General features: G+C 46.7%; 1 protein-coding gene across 4 annotated transcripts in view; it reads right to left on the bottom strand.

Moving 5' to 3' along the window:
• The window catches only part of LOC118001846 (fibronectin type III domain-containing protein 1-like), a 98,342-nt gene that overhangs the window by 49,025 nt on the left and 29,621 nt on the right, over positions 1-19,696 (bottom strand). For all 4 annotated transcript variants that reach the window (XM_034992019.1, XM_034992017.1, XM_034992016.1 and 1 more), the window contains 3 exons: positions 8,483-8,689; positions 3,266-3,364; positions 1,600-1,717 (listed from right to left, as the gene is read on the bottom strand). In XM_034992019.1, the coding sequence (XP_034847910.1) occupies positions 1,600-1,717; positions 3,266-3,364; positions 8,483-8,689 (424 nt within the window). The remainder of the gene's footprint in view (positions 1-1,599; positions 1,718-3,265; positions 3,365-8,482; positions 8,690-19,696) is intronic.

The raw sequence follows: 19,696 nt of genomic DNA, 5'->3' as shown, positions 1-19,696 counted from the left end.
ACAGGAGGGGGACAGGTTTGACCAGGCAGGTGCCTTCTGAGGGGTGTGTGTGTATGTGGTGTGGAAAAAGCAATATTAAGAACTGAAACTGGCCCAAGGCATCCTGACTCTCCAGAAAAGACAAGAAGTTCCACTTCATGCCAAAGCAGGCATGTTTTCTATAGGTTCAGGAGGAAAGCCAACATGTGGTTTTGAGTAGAATTATTACCATGAGAAGGAGCAAAACTGTGTAATAAGCAGAGCAGGAGAGAAGAGCTTACAAAAGGAACCCTACTGTGTGATTATCAGGGAGAGAAACATTGTGAACAAACATGGTAATAACAATCCCAGACAGAAGACATCCTCACACTCTAAGAGTTGCAAATACCATTTATTGTGTTCCTTTGCCAAGAAATTTTCTTTGCGGCCATTTGGCGGTATAAAGCATGTGAAGCATTAACGAGGCGATATTTAATAAATCAAGATAAGACTTCAGTTGCAGACACAGCCCACCAATTAATACAAGAGTCCTGCTAAGAAAACCCGGGCCCTTTTTCATTTTCATCAAGATATTGGAAATCAAAGTTCAGTGGTAATCAGGAACAAAATGGCTAGGAAGAGAATCACTATGAGCTTTCTCAGGTCTTTCAAACAAAGCAGATGTCTTTTCTTTTTCTTTACTAACAGACAGTAACAGAAACTGTATCTAATACAAATGGTGTGTGTGTGTGTGTATGTACATACATATATAAAGAATAAATATATATAATAAAAATATATACATAAAATACATATATAATCTTAGCATTATATTCCACTCTTTTTTTTAAAGGATGTTCACTTTTCCTGGTTGTAGGAAGGTTCAAAAGCTAATAAATAGTGCCTTAGTGGCCACCAAATCTTTGGCTTCCTCTTGGTAATATAAACAATTCAGTAGTTGAACACATAAAATTTTGACGGTTATATTAATCTACCACTAACAAGGAATGGCATTCACTGCTGGCTTTTTTAAACACAAAAATTACTTTAACCTATGATTGGTTTATCTTCTACTGCTATTGCAAATCAGTATAAAAATCTGAACAGCATAACATCATGGCTTACGAGACAAAACAGTGCCTTCTGCCATGCACAAATGAGCTAGACATAAAACAATTCAGTGTTTGAAGAATAAAGAACTACGGTGTGCAAGGCATTCAACAAATGTCCCCTTCTCTACATAAAAATCGTTCCTACTGTCACCCTTCCTGGATAACAGGAGGAAAGGTAAGACTCCTTCTAAGATGGGGCCACATCCTCTGCACACAAATAGATCACAGTGAGACAAAGCAAAACACAAATGGGGCAAAGAAAGAAACGGAATCTAGGGAATTTCCAGACACAAGATAAAACTCTGAGCAAGTGAGAGGTGAGGTCCTGCTGTGTGCGTTACACACGAGGCCTTGTCATATCCGATCTGCGGAAAATGTGTGACCGCACCTGAGACCAGCTAGATTGTCATAGAATAGTCTACCATTCAGCTACAGAAGAGGTCAGCATTCAGATATGTCAGAAGATATGGTCATTCAAATAAACACATGTCTCTGCAGGGCCAGAAAACAAAGAAATAATGGAAAGTACCTTGATGCAACAACTTTCTTCTGTTTTTCCAAAACAGGATCCACCCAGGCTACAAGCACGGATTGGGATGACATGACCCGGACATTGATGTCTTCAGGCACGTCTAGTTCATCCTCTTCTGAAATGACAGTGGGACACATTAAAGACTATCTCTACAGTAGGATCTGCCCTGAGTTCCTCTGGCCTCTAGAGTTCATTATTCATGCTGTATAATTTTTAAATTGCTTACACTTGATGTCGATAAAATGAAATGAATAGAAATCTAAGCAATTGTTTGCTTGGTCAATGTAAAAAAACCAAACTCTCCATTCCTGTTCTTCTTATCCACAGTCTAAGAAATGGGCCATTCACTTGTAAAGTTGCCCAATCCAGCTGACGTAAAGAACAGTGCAAAAGGGATGCTTCGCCTTGGTCCAAGATACTCCAAGTAACTCAGTGTTTTCTTAACACATACTGTAAGTTTCTGGGAAATACAACAAGATTTACAGGAAGCAAAAGTTTTGGGGGAGAAAAGGTCAAGCCAGAGCATTTCCTTAGCGATCATGGCATGAAATGAAATTCAAACAAATGTACAAATCACATTGGGTTCAGTGTCCTCCCATTTTAGAAAATATGGTTCCAAGACACATTAAAAGTTACATTCAGACATAAAATAGAATTCAGTTTGCCAATTTCCAAGAGAATACATCATACTCACAAAGCCTATACTTTCTGTTCGATCTCCCCAAAACAAAGACCTACAGGCTTCAATTTTGCTTTTAGTATCTTGGGGGTTTTGTTTGTTTTTTTTATTTTCACCTTTCAGGGACCATGTTTCAAAAGGATGTGACTTTTGTTACAAGTAAGGGAAGGTGGAAATAGCCTGTTAGAAAAGCAATGCAGGCACTTTTTCTATAGCAGTAAATAACGAAAAATAAAAATGCAACATCATATATTTGAGACTTCTGTCACACAACGTAAGCAACTATAATCATAAATGTAAAATGATAATATAGAAATACACATAATAATTTAATATCTGCTCTGTAATATTAAACAATAATCACAAATAAATTGTGAATTCATGAAAATAACCATGCTGCAGGCTGCCTCTTTAAATTAAGGTGCAAGACCCAGAATAGGTATGTGTAATTTATTAATATGTAATATAAAAAAATCTGTGAAAGGATGTAGGGAAAAAGCATCCCTTAGTAAATGACCAATGATCAGGTTATGAGCAAGCCTCTGCTACATTTTTCTCACTCTTCTCAATGTTAGGGTTGAGGTGATTTTGGCTAAAATGAAGTATGAGTGCCGATCTTGCACCCTGTCCCCTCCACACCTACTCTTATTTCTCTCTGTTCCCGGGCTGCCACAAAGGGCAACTGATATGTGGGTTAGACTGTGGCTTTAAAGGGAGCAAATGCTTGGCTGCTCCTATGGCAGTAAATCCGCTGCACGGGGAAGCCATTCAAAATACACAGAGACATATACTTCATTGGAAGAACACTCTCATCTCTGAGTATAAAAGAAATAAGCTCGTGTCCGAAATGTGACCAAGCCGGTCCTGTGGTTTCCTTCATACTCAGTGAAATCCATGTAATTCGCCACTCACGCAGCATCATTTGGAAACAACCCTGCATCCACACAGACCATGATATGAGCAGGTGCGTCCTTGGAAACATACCTGAAATCTTCCGTTTCGTTAGGGCAGCCCTGTAGACAGGCTGACTCTGCCCCTGTGAGTTCATGGACCGCAGGGAGACCACGTACACCGATTCCGAGGCTGTGAACCAACCGGCAAGGGATGAGGCTCTGCGTTTGGCTTTCCAGAACGCACACCCTCTTTGTCCGCATCCCCCTCCCCTCCACTCCCTTCCCATCTCGTCTTTCTGGGGCATTCCAACTGCTTCAGGACAATTAAAGATGAGACCAAGAACATTAGAAACTAGGCCTAAGAAGAACATTATTATGTGAGAAAATATGGAATGATATTACCCATAATTCTTGAGAAATGGGTTTCTATTTCCTCAACATCAAAGAAAGATGAACAATGCTTTAAAAAAAAAAAAAAAAAGAACAGTATATTTACCCACAGAATTCCCCCAATTTCTTTTTACCTCCAAATAGAGAAGAGAGGTCAGTCTGTTTTTTTATCTGTCATCCAAAAGAAGGGAGCAAGACAAGAACAGTGAGTGTACCAGGTTATCAGTCCAGAGAGGATGCTGGGCCCTCGGAAACTGAAATCCTCAGAACTGAGCCTCCAAAGATTTGCTAAGAGCAAATGTAAGAGTTTAAATATATCTTTTATTTCTGGATTGTTCTTTCCGTTAGTTCCCTCTACCCCACACTCCAAATTGTACATTGGGTCCAGTAGTAGCCAACCGAATCTAAACTTGAAAACTTTATTTGGAAAAAAATTACAATGATGAAATAAAACTTGTAACTCTTGAGTACCATGGAATCATAAAATCTGGGATCCCAATGAAACCTTGATTAAATTCCAAGTTGGCCTTCTTATTTTATAAGTAAGGACATAAAGCCATGAGAAAATTGATTGATTTGCCCACAGTCATGCCCCTAAGAAGGACTCATAATCTTCTCTGAATCCAGAGTCACTAATGCCTAACTCCAGGCTCTATTGACTGGGCTTCCAGCAGCAGCCTTAATTAGTTCAAGAAAAAAATGAGGCAATATGATATATTTCTTTATTTTTAAAATTTTTTTTGAGGTAGAGCAAGCATGGAGAGGGCAGGGAGCAGATGGAGAGGGAGAGAGAGAACCTTAAGCAGGCTCCATGCTCAGCATGGAGCCTGACTGGGGCTCAATCTCACCACTCTGAGATCGGGTGAGCCCAAATCAAGAGTGAGACGCTTAAAGGGCTGAGCCACCCAGGCTCCCCAATATGATATATTTCTAATCATACACCATCAGGTAATACACCATCAGGTAATACTTAAGCAAGTTAGTAGAGGTGACAGAGATCCTAATGAGAACTTGTAACACTGTAGGTCTTCCTTCAGGCATTGCAAACTTTCACAGTAATGGGAAAATAAACCTTTTGTTTTTACAAACAGCATGTCAGTTAAACATAAAAGGAGACCAGTGTTCAGAAACCTCACCCAGAGAAACTTATAAACTGCTGTAGGCCAGTCACATTTCAGGAGAAGGGGATAATATCTGACAACCTTTGAACAGCCTCTCTCTCTCTCTCTCCACACAAACACACACACACACACACATATAGGGCAGGTGAAACTCATGCTGTGATGAGTAAATTATTATTTAGGCTAAGGCTCTGACATGCTACCACTGAATTTTGAAATGTATGTTTTATAAAAGGGAAAAATCAAGTTTGTAACATTGGGATTCATAGAGCATAAAACTAAGCTTCCAAAAAGAGGAGTCCCTGAAGACGGTCAATTTCTTGGTGCTATTGACAAAGGAAGCAGCCAAAGGTCAACAAAGAAAAACTCTGCCATCCAACCTTGCAATCCAGGACCACATATAAAGAAACTGAAAAAGCAGTGCCCCATCATTTATCAAGAGCCCCCCAAAATTAATAATTTCCACAATTGACATTTTTACATACTTGTGATGTATTTCTTAAAGTTCCTAGGTTGTTAACACCCAGATTCTTGACTTGCGAGCTCTCCACACTCAACCTGGCCCGAGGTTACCATGAAGGAAGAATAAACCAGAACAGCCCACGTGTCTGGGTCTGGTCTCTGCTGTGTTGAGTGTGTCACATCAGCTCCTCATTTAGTCCCGACAGAAGCCCATGAGGAAGCTACTCTCACAGTCTCCTTTTCACAGACGAGAAACCAGGTTCAGGGGGATGAGATGACCCACCCATGGTCCTGGACGAGGTGTCAGGGCCAGTGTGACACCCAGGATTTACTGCAGCAGGTGAGGAGAGAGCAGGGCACAGAGCCAAGTGCCGGCTATGGAGCAACCATCTCTTTTTCACAGAAATAATGAAGACTCCCTGGGATGATAACACGCTCCATTCTGTGCCCCTGATCATTAGTACTCTGGAAATAAAATTTCTGAAATGACCTCAGCGTCACAGTGCCCCCAGGCACCACGGCCCCTCATCAGAGCCAGCATATCGGCTCACTTCCCCGACCTCAAGTGTGTGACTCGGTAGAAACTCTGGACTTGGGACTGTCCATCCTGACTTCCTGAAGGCCCCCAAACTCATGCACTCCTTCCTTATTACTGTCCCGCTCCCATGTGAGCCCCTGTGCTTCCTATGTCCTCTGGCCTCTGTCTCCCATGGCTGCCCGTGCTCCCCTGGATGGGACTCAGCCCGGGGCTCCTACCCCGGCACTTCCGGCCTCCCGGGCCTGCTCTAAGGTCTCTGCTTTCACGACACTCTGTCCCTGGTCTGTCTCTGTGGAGGGCTGCTGGGGCCCCAGCGCCCCCTGGGGAGCCTGACATAGAAGACGTCCAATCATATGCACTTCGGGAATGGCTGGGAGGGTGGGAGTTTTGCTGACAGGACCTCGGGCCCACCTCTCTCCAAGTTTCCTTGGCCACCCTCTGCGGGTACCATGCTCTCGATGGCATCTCGGTCATAAACGGAAGTAAAATCCTATGTAGGATAAAATGAGGACACTGGCCTGCCATGACACAGCAGGCCCCCTGTGATGCCCGCCCCCCCCCCGCCCCGCCCGGGATTCACTGCATCCTCCCCACCATGATCGAGCAAGCATCCAGGGAGCCCTCTCCTTCCTCATGGCAGCCTTGTAGAGCATTGGCAGTGGCAAGTCCAACACTTTTTTGTTTGATGAAAACTCAAAAGCCAACATGTTGTCATGGAGGCACGGGAGGCACTGTTCATCAGGCTGGGACCGGAGCCCAGCTCTGACCTCGGTTCCCACGCTGGCTCAAGTTCAAGAAGCAAACAAATCCTTCTGTTGCCCTCAGATGAGCCAGGGGTCACTACTGAGGAAATGAAGAGACAGCAGAACCAGTCAGATGAGAAACTTGTCTGCACTAAACGAGGTTTAGAACGGACTGGTTCTGCATGGTGTCTACGAAAGACTCAGAACAATGAAAACTTCCTGCTGGAAACACGCTCCCCTCAGTCTCAGGAATGCAGAAGGAGTGACTCTCCTCTGCTGCTGGTATTCTGGGTAGAATTTGGCCCATTTCCCCCCGCACAGTACAACTATTCAAAGCAAGGGATAGCTTGGGAATGAATGACCAGAGTCTCCAGATGCCAGGGCCTCTGGCTCTAGGTCTCGCCGCTAATACTGAAGCCTCACAAAGCACATGCAGTGCCTTCTTCGATCCCATGTGGTGTCTGGTGGCACTGGAGCTGAGAAGTAGCTGGTCTTTTTGTCTGGGAAGTCTGGAGTCTGCATTTTGAGATGATTTGGATGCTCTGCCCAGCAGAACACCCATCAGACTTGTCCAAGGGTCTTCAGCAGGTGGCTGAACAGACAGCAGTGAATAGGATGGTGACTTGCGGGCTATTTCAGGAAGGGAATCCAGCCTGGCCTTCCACTAGTGTCTCCAACCAGATCAAAGTGGCCCCGAGCAGTGCCTGCCATGTGGCGCAGGGGGCCAGCCTTGGGAGTCCTGAGGAACTCAGAGCTGCTTGTCCAAATTCCAGAATCTGTGGTCACACCTTGAGCAGAGGGGACTGTGTTCCCAGAGCACTGGAGGCTCGTGGGGCCAGCAGACCTTATTCCCATAGGGGAGCCCCATTTCCATCACCACCTTTCTCACCGGGCTGCTTCCTGGGCCCCAAACTGCTGGTCATCGCTGCTGCAAGCCTGGAACCCTCACTCTGGCTTCTCCTCTCCCTTCTTTCTCCCATTTCTTCGTTTTGTCTCACCAGTCTCATTTCCCAAGACTTGCCTGTCCCTCACCGTGTCTGACAGAAGACTTAACTGCCTTCTCACCGGTGACTCTGTTCACAGCACAGACCTTCAGCTCTGTGCCCTTCTGGGCTCCTTTGCCCAGATCTGGTCCTCTTTCTCACCTCCAGCCCATCTCTCCGATGCTGGAAGCTGAACGAGGCCTGGCTTTTGTTAGCAAGTGAAGAGATCACCAGGTCCCACTGGAGTCTCTGGGAGGACCCAATAAATCACCCCCCCTTCCTCACCCGAGTACTGATCCAATTAGGAAGCGACTGAAGAAAAGCAGTGGGGCCAGCATATTTATTGCTGGTACCAGCTATGCTGGAGATCACGGAGCAAGCGTGCTTTCTAGTATGAGCCCCAGAATTACCAGGTTCTACTGCCCGGCAGCCCTGGGCCCTACGTTACCTATGCCCAGAGGAGTTGAGCAGATTGTGCGCTCTCTACAGCCTGGCTTAGCTGCAAGAGGAGGACACACAAAGGGGCAACCCACGCTTTCCCAGCACCTCCCGCCAAACTCATCAGGTCAACGGGGAGGCGTGAGGAAAGGGGGAGAAAAGCAGGACTTTGCAGCACCTCAACCCACGCTGGAACCCTGTGCATAATCTCTCCACGTTCCAGCCGATGTCCTGTCTGCGTCCCATGGCCAAAGCTTCCTTCACACAACAAGGGTTTGCAAAGAAGGAGGAAGGCAGGCCTGGCATGCAGGCTCCATCAGCGGCCACCACATTTCATCTTGAAAGGACCCAAGGTCCAGTGTCCTGGGAGCTAAGACAAAACTTAAAAGAACAAAACGGCGAAAGCAGAGACAAGATGAGAAAAGCATCAGCTTCTCCATGTCCAGGGAAATGGCCCAGCTCAAGGAACTGGTGCTATCAGATAGAGCCAAGAACACAGTTGTGAATCATCATCACACCCGGAAAATGAACACTACACCTCAAATATAATTTTCGGTCACAAACAAGCTTCTAAACGTTGACATGATGGCAAAGGTCATCAACACATCCGACACCATTTAACATTGAACTCACCCAGCTTTTTAATTTCGTGCGTCCGCTCATCTCTTGTCAGTGGGACATAATTCATCTTCCGGCCACTTTCCCCGTAGCCCAGAAGAAAACCCCGCGATCTGCGTGGACTCTTGGCTCCCGACAGGCGCGGTGCCTTCCACGCAACGGAGAGCCGGTCGTCTGAGGATCGGACTCGGACACGCAAGGGCTTGTTTGGCACTTCCTTTTCTTAAAGAGGACATGACACAGAAATTATTACACAGTATATCCGTTAGCATGAACCACTGAGTCTAGAAAGTCTGTCCAAAGACGGAGCAGCAACAATTAGCAGCTGGGCTCAAAACATCCATTTTTGGTAAATCAACTCTAGTAGGAACACTTTTCCCCCAAGGGTATCGACACTCGATGCCCCCATTCCTCCCCGCATTTCAGACAGAGGTCTCCAGAACTTAAAGTGAAAACACCCCATTGTGAGCCTGCCATCCGGAAGTCTTGGATGTTTTACAACATTCTTCCTCGTCTATTTTGCCTTCTTAATTAAGTTGGGCGGCGATGATGACCACACAGCCCATTGCTGGCACCAGCCGCACTCTGGCCCGCATCAGGGATATGGTCCGGCTAATAAGCGTCTCTCTGCTTACAGAAGCCGGGTACTTCCAAGCATTGTTCTTCAATCATCTACAGTGACTAATTTTTTAGACTGGAAAATTCCCAGCTAAGTGAAGGCATAGAAACAAAATCCAATGTCATGAGTTAGTGTAAACTTCAATAACACAATAAATCAAGAGCCGTTGGAGATGGTTATTCTGAAAAGCCAGACACATGGCTCCCATGCCTTGAATCTAATCAAAAGGAATATCCTTTTGTACATTACCTGGAGATAACCTGCTCAAGTTACTGGGCACCCCCATTCCTAAAGGCTTCTAAGAGAATACCATGTTATGGTTCAGTAAATATTTTCCCCAATATGCAAAATAGTCATTATTAAGATTTTTCGGTTTTGACCCAATAATGCAGCCAAAGGACTAACCACATGAAACTTGCCCTTACAGCCTGGTGTCATGAGCGTAACCACGTTCCCTAGGGTTATACTAAACTGATCTCAGTTTTGTTCCAAGTTAAGAGGTAGGCTCTCAATTTCAAGGACTAGCTTCTATAAAAATTAGGGACCACTAAGTGATTATGGAAATGATAAATATGCTCATTTATATAGTTCAAAGGAAAATAATTTGCCAAACGTGTTCAATACTGACAGCCAACTCATTAATGGCACAGTATTCAGTAACTGTATGAGTTCCTATATTAATCCTATGACTTGGTTATTCTTATGAGTTCCCAATGCGATGCTTCACGTTTCTAGAAAGATCCAGGCTGCCAAAACTTATTAAGGCTTGAGTTATCCACAGGTGACTGTGTCACAAAGGTGGACACGAATTCCCTTTATCAGCATGGGTCACTGATGAATAGACCTTGTGTGGGGTCTGAGTGAGAAGACTTTTTGTAAATACCAGAGGCAATATCTCATAAAAACCACGTAGGAAAAGCAAAATCTGAATAATGAGCAGCATGTTCAGTCTCATTTATCAACAATGATGTTTTGGTTTGTTTTTAAAGTTAGCAGATTTGCAGAGGACATTCATCAGAACAGAACACATAACCAAGTTGACTTGCTCAGGAATAGCGTTCACATCATTTTCAGCTTTGTACAAAGTCATGAAATAGACTTGACATGAGCCACAAGCAGGGGCATAGACGTGGAGAGAGAATTTCACAGGAAGCAAAACCCTTTGCTTCATTGTCTTCACAGCCTCTAAGTCATGTTTCCCTCTGTTTGCCTCCAACACAAACCGTCACCACACGCACAAAAGTCAGTTTTAACAGAAGACCGTCCCGTGAGTGATGACATAGACTCTCCGAGGGTGAACCACCTGAGGCTGGGGTTTGATTTTATGGGGTGCCCAGCTTTGGGCAAGGGTCGGTACTGTGTTTTTTAAAAGTTCATAAGATGAAAATGATCTCCGCCAACAACATATGATGCTTACTTTATTTCTATAAAAAGCTCATACCTCCTCAAGGGAACTTCTCAGTGATGTGGGGCTGAAAATGACACCTGCTCAAGCTGCCACAGGCCATTTGCACTGCTTGTTTTGGGGGCAGAAATGACAGGGTTGCCACCCAACCATGGCTGCCACAGTCTATTTCCTGAGGGGCAGCAGTAAACAGGACAGATGTCCATGGTGCTATTATCAACTTGACTGTCCTCAGTGTTACCCCCCCACCCCGGCACTTGTTCTGTATCCCTTTGTGGCCTATGGCAATGCTCCCACCACTGCAGAAAGCAACACACCAGCGTGGGAGTTCTGGGATGACCTCCAACAAAATGGGCAAATGTACTGAAAACACACACATGGGTCTCACAGGAGTCAGATAAAAAATCAATTATTGAACAGACATGGTATTCTCTGCCCTGTGGCTCTGTTCCAGTCCTGGGACACTTCCGGCCACGCACACTACAGGGCAAAGTGCCCCTGGAGGGCGCACTGTCCCTGCCAGGCTTTGGGAATGTGGCGGGTCTCTGCTCCAAACAAATAACCCCTGACACTCAACAGTAAAGTGCTGACAAAACTGTAAGAAGGAAAAAGACCATTGGAACAGTGACAGGGTCCCTGAGGAGCAGGAAACACTAAGCTTTCAAGGACGTGGAGTTCGGTCGCAGACGGCAGAAGTTTATTGCTTCAGCTGCCCAGCCCCTGGCTCTGTCTAGGCATCAGCCAGCCACACTGCCCCCCTCAAACTGTACGGGCTTTCACCCCAGGCCCCCACCTGCTATGTAGCCATCCCACACCAGGGCTGGAGAATGAGGCCAGGCCTGCTGAGCAAGGGACTCAGGGGGAACGGGGAAGAGGGCTGAGGCTGAGGCCAGCCCCAGCCACCAACCACGCTGCCTACTTTACACAGAACTTCACAGTTTACCACAAGCCCTCACACAGTTTATTTTAATTGTCCTTACAAGAGCTTCAGGGTTAAGTAGGATACATGGCACAACCCCCAAGAGGTTCAAAGAGGTGACGTCGCTGACCCAAGGCCACAAAGCTACCAAGTGCCAAGTGAGGACCTGAATTCAAGCACTGTGGGCTGGGTTCCATTCTCATTTCGCGAGACACCTTCCAGTTCCGCTCTCCCCTCCCCCCACCTGCCATCCCGCCAACCACCTAACCTCTTCTGCCAAGGAATGTGAAGCAAGGTTCTGAGCTGGACAGACCCCTCCTCAGGGGAGCATAATGCCTGGCACAGTAGGCATGAAGCGCACACGCGTGCGTGCGTGTGGTGTGTGTGTGCGCGCGCGTTTAAACAGACCAGACAGTACACACAGCCGGGAGCAAATGAGTAAGAGAAGGCCTCTTGCCACACACAGAAGTCACTGACTCTGAAAACCACAGAGTAAGGTGAAAACAACCCCCTCAACCCAGCCCCCCATCTTTCAAACCTTGGTTTTAGAAAAGCCAACAGTAATTTTTTTTCAAGCATTTTGAAATTTTCCTTTCTTTAATATTCTGGGACACATACCATCAAACATCTTCCATAGATCTTTATAGATCATCTGGTCATCCTCTTTTAAGCTGATGCACACATTAAGAAAAAAAAAAAACTATCCATATGGTTCAAAGGCACTTGCTATGAAATTATTTCAGTGCTTTCTCTAAGTCTTATGTGACAGTCCTGGGATCGAGTCCCACATCAGGCTCCCGGCTCAGCGGGGAGCTTGCTTCTCCCTCTGACCCTATCCCCTCTCATGCTGTTTCTCTCTCTCTCTCTCTCTCTCAAATAAATAAATAAATAAATTTAAAAAAAAAAATGCCACTTCAATTTTGTAGACTACTCTTTAACATCTCGGGGTTTGTTTTAAAGTAGAAAGTAACATTTTGAAAGATCATCCAGAAAGCACTTCCTGTGGACGTGGCCCATGTCTCCTAAGCCTTTGTGGACTTCCGGCAGGGCAGCGTCCTCCCAGGTTCTGAGAAGCCCAGTTTGAGAAGCCCCAAGGACCACTGGTACATCAGCACCTTCAGGCTGACATCCAAAGTGTCCATTTGTGGCGGACTTTGACCCCAGCAGTGCTATGAATATCAGTGAAAACTACTTCATGCCATTGATTTCACCACCCAGGACTAGGGCTGCAAAATGCCAGGTCCCCCAAGACAGGGTTCTGCACAGGTTGGCCGTGAAGCCCCTGCCACGGATGTGAGAATGAAGAGGTTCAGCAACCACCTGCATGGACATTCCCCTCGGTTCTTACAGACCCTAAGCCTTTTGAGGGGCGTCTCTCCCTACACTAAGCCGACAATCTTACTGTGTAGGCCGAGCGAGGGTCGGCTTCCTACTCATGGCAGCGGCTCATCTATAAGCCTGGAAGAACCATACCAGCCGCCAATGTCCTCAGCCACCTGCGACAGGAGCTTGGGGGGAGCCCAGCCCTGGCCCAGCCCCACGGACACAGCTTGAGGGGATCAGGAAGTTTCTCCAGCTGCGGAGGTCTCCTCCATTCGAGATGGGCAGGTGCAGTCACTGGAAGCATCTGCTCTAGATCCCTCTGGGGGCAGTGTCGCTTCCAGAAGCTCTTCCTGAGGACCCATGAGGGCCACGGAAAGCAAGGGAAGCAACAGCCCTTTCCTGATCGCCTCAGCAGCTGAAATGCAGACACCTGGCATTTCTTCACCCCGCAGTGTAATGAAGGGCTAGCCTCCTAGACTCTGGAAGCCAAGACGAAGGAGTGGGAAATATTCTGAGGAAAACTATGTCTGGGTTCCAAGGTTTGTTTGGTTCAGTTTGTTTGTTTTGGTCTAAAGCTCTTCGGCATTGCTTTCATTCAGGAGGACAGTAAGTAACGCACTTGTTTCCTGGAAATGAAAGACCTTGTTTCTGTTGAGTGGCTACTGATTAATTCAACTTTTTACTGTGACCCAACATACGCTTTGCAAATGGAAGACCCAGTTATGATATATGAGTAGGTTGATAAGTTAAAAGAGAAAGGCTTTCTTTCAGGACTAATATCTGCATTTGCAGGGATCCAATATAAGAACCACATCCCTCATCAGAGACCTCACAAGGGACGTGCCTGGCCTCTTTTTCACTCAGACATGAAAAGAAAAGCCCACGATGGGTCTGCCATCCCCCAAGATGCTGATCTCGTCAGAAGCATTAGGTATATTAACAGGTGCAGGACATGAAGGCAAAGTCGGCAGCCCCTTCACTCAAGGCCACACACGTGGGGACAGTTCATCTCGCCAGCGTTCGGGCCCTGCCCTGCCCACCTGGAGCAGCCACTGAAGTGAGCACCCACCGCACCCCCGAGGAAACGGCCTCACTCCTGGTCGCCGGCTTCCCAGCCACTCACTGATGGGAAAATCTGTGAGCACGTACTCACATTCATCAATACAGAGGAAACACCACAGAATGCGGCGAGAAGCCTCTCCAGTCCGCATCAGCTCCTGATTCCCTTCCAGGGCATTTCTTTTGGGGGCTGGAACCCCTGAGGGCTTTGCTCCGAACCAAGAACATTCGGCTACCGGAGAAGTTACACAGCTCCGCACACAGGCCTCCACCGCCTACTTTTTCATTGTTGAAGAATGGGCTCGAAGGCTGGGGAAGTCTACACTCTAATGGGAGAGGCGACTTCGAAGCAGGCACTCCGATAAGATGGGAGCCCCCAGGAAGAAGGGGCATCCCCACAGCAGACGGATCTTGCTGTGTACACGCCTCGTCTTCACAGACCAGCCGCCTCGAGGAATTCCAATCCACAAATGCACAACATGTCATTCCAAGACACAGAAGGCAAGAATGAGGATCTCTGATTGATGACAGCACCCCTCTGTGGCCGACACCCTGGCCTGCCCAGGACCAGCCCCAGCGGCAGCGGCTGAACTAGCCAGGGTGACGCTCTGCCTCACATCTCACACTGCCTTACCCTTGTCACGGCTCATCTCCTCTGCCGAGGCACAGCCACGGAGGGCGAGCAGCCTCCAAATGCACTTCTGCTTAACAAACATTTATGGAGGGCCTCCGTGTGCTCGCCCCAGGCCCTGGAGATACAAAGAAGAGCCTCTGGGGCGGCTCACCCTGCCTCCGGGCTAGGAAGCAGAACCTGATCTTTGCCCTAAATTGCACTTACTAAAGCTCCTGACGGCACGAGAAAGCCACTGAGAAAATCAGGCCACAGACATCACTAATTCCCGTTGGCCAGGGCGTTCATTGAAACTAGCGTGTGAAAAGAGGACCATCTGATCATGATTATTAAATATTCTGGGTTGGGGTACAGGTTAAGCCCGGGTCTGGCTCCAGCATTTCCGGATGGAGCCCCGGAGGTGGCAGCACTGTGTGTAAATGCTCACGGGTGCGCTACGCCTGCACCGTCGACCCACAGCGACACCAACAGTCTAAATACGTTCACGGAGGGGCGCCTGGGTGGCCCAGTCGTCGAGCGTCTGCCTTCGGCTCGGGTCGTGATCCCAGGGTCCCGGGATCGAGCCCCGCATCGGGCTCCCTGCTCGGCGGGAAGCCTGCTTCTCCCTCTCCCGCTCCCCCTGCTTGAGTTCCCTCTCTCGCTGTGTCTCTCCCTGTCAAATACATAAATAAAATCTACGTTCACGGGGCTTCTTCCTGGCTCACGTGGTGGCACTCGTGCCTTTGCACACAGAGAAGGGGGCGGCACAGACAACGGGGCCATTGGGAGAGGTGGGGCCAGTGGATCACTGGCGACACCTCTTTACTCCGTGCACCTCCCTGCGCTCAGGCACAAATTCACCACCTAGAAACTGCAGCTCAGCGTGTCTCCCTCTAACAATATGATTTTTTATTTTGCTGACCTAAAACAGTCAAAGGGATGGAGAAAAAGGCGCAGAGCCGTTTCTCAGTACTACAAATGGTTCCCAATTGCTTGCAAAGCAATTAAAATTTAGTTTGTTGAATTTATTGAATAAAATTAAGATTAAAAGCACCCAATATAAGTGGTGGAATCGATCCACTTCGTGTCCTAAATTCACAAAATTTCCCAGCTGAAAGGAACCCTAGAACCTTAGAATAAAACTTAGAACCTGAGACGGTTCCTCGAAAGGAGCCTAAATCCTCCCCATCAGGGGCACCTGGGTGGCTCAGTCGTTAAGCGTCTGCCTTCGGCTCAGGTCATGATCCCAGGGTCCTGGAATCGAGCCCCGTGTCGGGCTCCCTGCTCAGCAGGAAGCTTGCTTCTCCCTCTCCCACTCCCCCTGCTTGTGTTCCCTCTCTCGCTGTGTCTCTCTCTGTCAAATAAATAAAATCTTTAAAAAAAAAAAACAACCTTCCCATCAAGCCCCAGCATGTCACAGCTGCAGGATTTTACAGCTACAGATTCAGGAATGTGCTGGAGCTGCAGCCCAGCCAGCCGTGCGGGAGTGGACAGGGCGGGGAGTACAGCCTGATGGTGACTGTACCCTCAAGTCAATGGGTCAGGAAAGGGCCCGTCGCAGGACACTAGGGTTAGAATTTCCACTCTCCACGTCAGTCACATTTAAACAAATTGGCAAGAAGATATACCTGAAGGTCAGTGTTTGCTTTGATGAACTATTGATAGAAAAGGCCAGAATTCGTAATTTTAGATTATGCAATATCCATTTCTCATATGACCATAGGTATTTCCTATGAAAGGAATGCCAGGGAAGGAATAAAGATGCCAAACTGTGGTTTGCATAGTTTCTTAGTTTCATCATTTCTCTGTCAAGTAATTTGACACCCATTCAACAGCAGGTATCAGCTTTTAGAGGCAGGCACCGCGGAGAGTAGCGGGGCTCCCGTAATGGACCCGAACCCAGGTCTGCCCTCGGGTCTGACCAGGCATGCTATGCAGCTTCACATCTATGAAGTCAACCTTGAAGAGTCATGGGGACAGCAGTTCCCCTCAGAGCCAAGAGGAGGGAAGGGAGATGAGGGTTTGGAAGTCATGGGGAATAAGAGGAGGGGTGTCATGCTGATAACCTTTATTTCAAAGAGAGGCAGGAAGCAAGGCTAGAAGCAAGAGGACAGGAGGAAGGAGCTCGAGCAAAGTGGCAATATTCTGGACCTGCTAAGCCATGGAAGAAAGGAAGTAATCTGAGTAAGGACACAGAGAACAACTGCCAAGCAGAGCTGAGGACCCAGTTGGAGTTAGCAGACCAGCTGTAAGGAGTCACAGAGGTACCGATCGGCTTAGCTCTTTGCTTCTCCCACAAGGCTCAGCAATTCACATGCAGGAGGGAAGCCAGGGAGGTAGGGGCCCTGGTATGGGGACTAGCAGGCCACAGAGGCCGTCCCATGGTCAGGGGTGCTGGCCGAGCTAACAGGAGGGGGACCAGGAAAGACAAGAAATGAGACAGGAGACAGCACTGGACTGTGGAAATGGGAAGGGTCTATGGACCCAAAGCCCAAGTAAGTCTGGAAGGGAGCTCAGGACAGTGAGGGAGTTGAAAAAGCAAGATGACTGTGGAGAAGAGCAACTCTACCACGGGCAGCAGGTGGTGGCAGCTGGAAACCATGACATGAGGATGTCAGGTGGGCCCCCATCATGGAGGACGCCAGTGTGGACAGGCTATTATGAGCCAAGAGCCAACATGCTATTTGTATTTGGGGAGCAACGTGGAGGTCAGGGAATGGCTGGGCGCAGCTATGCCAGTGTTGGTTGAGAATGGCCAAAGAGAACTGTGAACTCAAGTCGGAGCTATGATTTAATTGTCTAAAAAATGAGCAAACTTCATGGACTAAAATATAATGTAAGAAAATACGAGGCAGAAATCTAAAAGAAGAGACTTTTATCTCAGTACTCTGTCTAGTTTGGGCGCCATAGCTTAAGGACAGCACGAATGACTAGAGTTTTAGAAAACCATCACCTTATTAAAAATACACATGATCCTGGGATGCCTGGGTGGCTCAATAGGTTAAGCATCTGCCTTCGGCTCAGGTCATGATCCCAAGGGTCTTGGAATCGAGCCCCACATCAGGCTCCTTGCTCAGGGGGGAGCCTGCTTCTCCCTCTGCCTGCCACTCCCCCTGCTTGCACTCTCACATGCTCTCTCTCTCTCTCTCTGGCAAATAAATAAATAAATAATCTTTTAAAAAAACACACATGATGCTATTGAAAACTAAAATTTTCCAGATGAAGAGCCGGTGAAAGCAGAATGACCTGCATGCTGAGTCCCCGGGTTGGTTGAAATCAGAGCTGGGCCATGGTCTTGTCCTGACCCCAGTATCTGGCTCGGCACAGACCAGATGACCCCACATCTGATCACAGAAATAAAAAGCTAAAACAACTTCAGAAAAGAAGTCTGCAGGGAAGGTAAATAATAAGATTCCAATAGCTAAATGGACTCGGGACCTCTCTTCCCTGGGGACAAAACAAAGGGATATGGGTTTACATCTCAACAGGAGGGATTTCACATTGAAATACAAAGAAAACTTTCTAACTAAAAGATATAAGATGAGCTACCCAAAGCCAAAGCCAAAGCCAAAGCCAAAACTTCTGCCAGAGTTGCAGTTCTGCTTAGTCCTCCTACTTTCTGAGTCCTGAGGGCTTTCAGATTTGGACGAGTGACTAGTCTGAGAATCACTCGAGTCTGCCTGTCATGTTCTTCCTCCTCCTCACGCTCACCCCGGCCAGCGGTCCCCATACCATCTCAGCCTGGTGCCACCATCTTAGCCCCTCCTGGGCTCCCCCACTCAGCTTAGTCCATATCTCAGTGTTGTTCATTTTTCAAAGAATTTATGATTCTGTTACAGGCTGAATTGTGTCCCCCCTCAAAATCATATGTTGAAGCCTTGACCCCCAATTATCCCAGGATGTGACTGTCTTTGGAGACTGAGCCTTTTAAGATGTGATTAAGTTACAATGAGGCCATTGGGGTAGGGCCTACTCCCATCTGGCAGGTGTCCTTTTAAGAAGAGGAAAGTCAGAGATACATAGAGACACCAAGAATGTGCACTCACAGAGGAAAGACAAGCCAAAGAGAGACCTCAGGGGAAATCAAACCTACTGACACCTTGATCTTAGACTTCCAGACTCTGGAACTGTGAGAGAAAATAAACATCTGTTGTTTAAGCCACCCTCTGTGGTATTTTGTTATGGCAGTCCTCACAAACTAATACAGATTATATGCGTTATTTTTTTGCTTACATGTTTGTCTTTCTTTCCCACTAGAATCCAGTCTTTGTTAAGGCAAGCCCTTGTTTGTCTTACCCCCTATTGTATCTGTAGCATCCAGACCTGCCCCTGGGAAGCCAATGGCACTGAATGAATGAATCTAATAATTAGGGAAAGACAGTGAGGTCAAGATAGGTCTCCGCCACAAAAGGAGGACTTCTGGAATTTGTACTGAAACTACTGTTTCCAGCAGAGCAAAAGGATAGATTTCCCTCTGGTTTCAAGTAAAACACTCAAAGAAAGTGAGATGTTACCATGCAAAACACTAAAAGGAACCCTTGGGGCCTTCCACCAGGAGCCAATGCCAATGTCTACATTTTGAGGACAAATCCTTTCCTTTGAATGAAGATACCTGGAACTCAGAATACTTACTTTGTTTAATGGGATTGTCATTTATTTAACCATTCCTCAGAATAGCAGCATAGCATATTTTCCAAGCCTTATAAAAAAAAAGGCATAGATGCATGCTGATCATTTATTGATAACTTCTCATAAATTATTCTTATTATTTTTATTACTAATGACATGTAATTTTTTTTCTGGAGCACTGTAACCAAGTCTGTGCATTCTGTTATTCATTTTTTTAAAAGAAAAAATTCTGCTTTATATCTTATGCTGGAAATGGTTTCAGCTAGCAATTTCTTCCAGTATCCTTTTTATCATAATATATAACAAATATAGTATTATATATTACAGAAGAGTGCCCTTTGGCAACTAGGGCATACAAAGTCTCCTACAGAGAGAGGTTAAATGATTTCACAGTATGCAAAACCAATAACGAGCTGGAGCACGACTGTCCGTGAGTCCCAGTTCCCAGCGTTTCTGTAACTCGTGCTCACTCAGAAAGGTTGCAGACACACACACACACACACACACACACATGTTTTTATTAAAGAAGGCATAAGAAATTAATTACTTAAGAAAAAGCAAAAGAAAATTACTTGTTCTAAAACCACTGTCATTCGGAAAACTTTATCAGAAAGATTATAAAAAATAAAATGGTCATCTAAAATACAAGATTCCAATACAAGGCA

Source organism: Mirounga leonina, unplaced genomic scaffold (assembly GCF_011800145.1).
Source record: "Mirounga leonina isolate KUSES-001 unplaced genomic scaffold, KU_Mleo_1.0 Mir_54, whole genome shotgun sequence".
In the NCBI taxonomy this organism is placed as follows: Eukaryota; Metazoa; Chordata; class Mammalia; order Carnivora; family Phocidae; genus Mirounga; species Mirounga leonina.
Note: the sequence above shows the minus strand (reverse complement) of the source record. Positions and strands in the feature narration are given on the sequence as shown.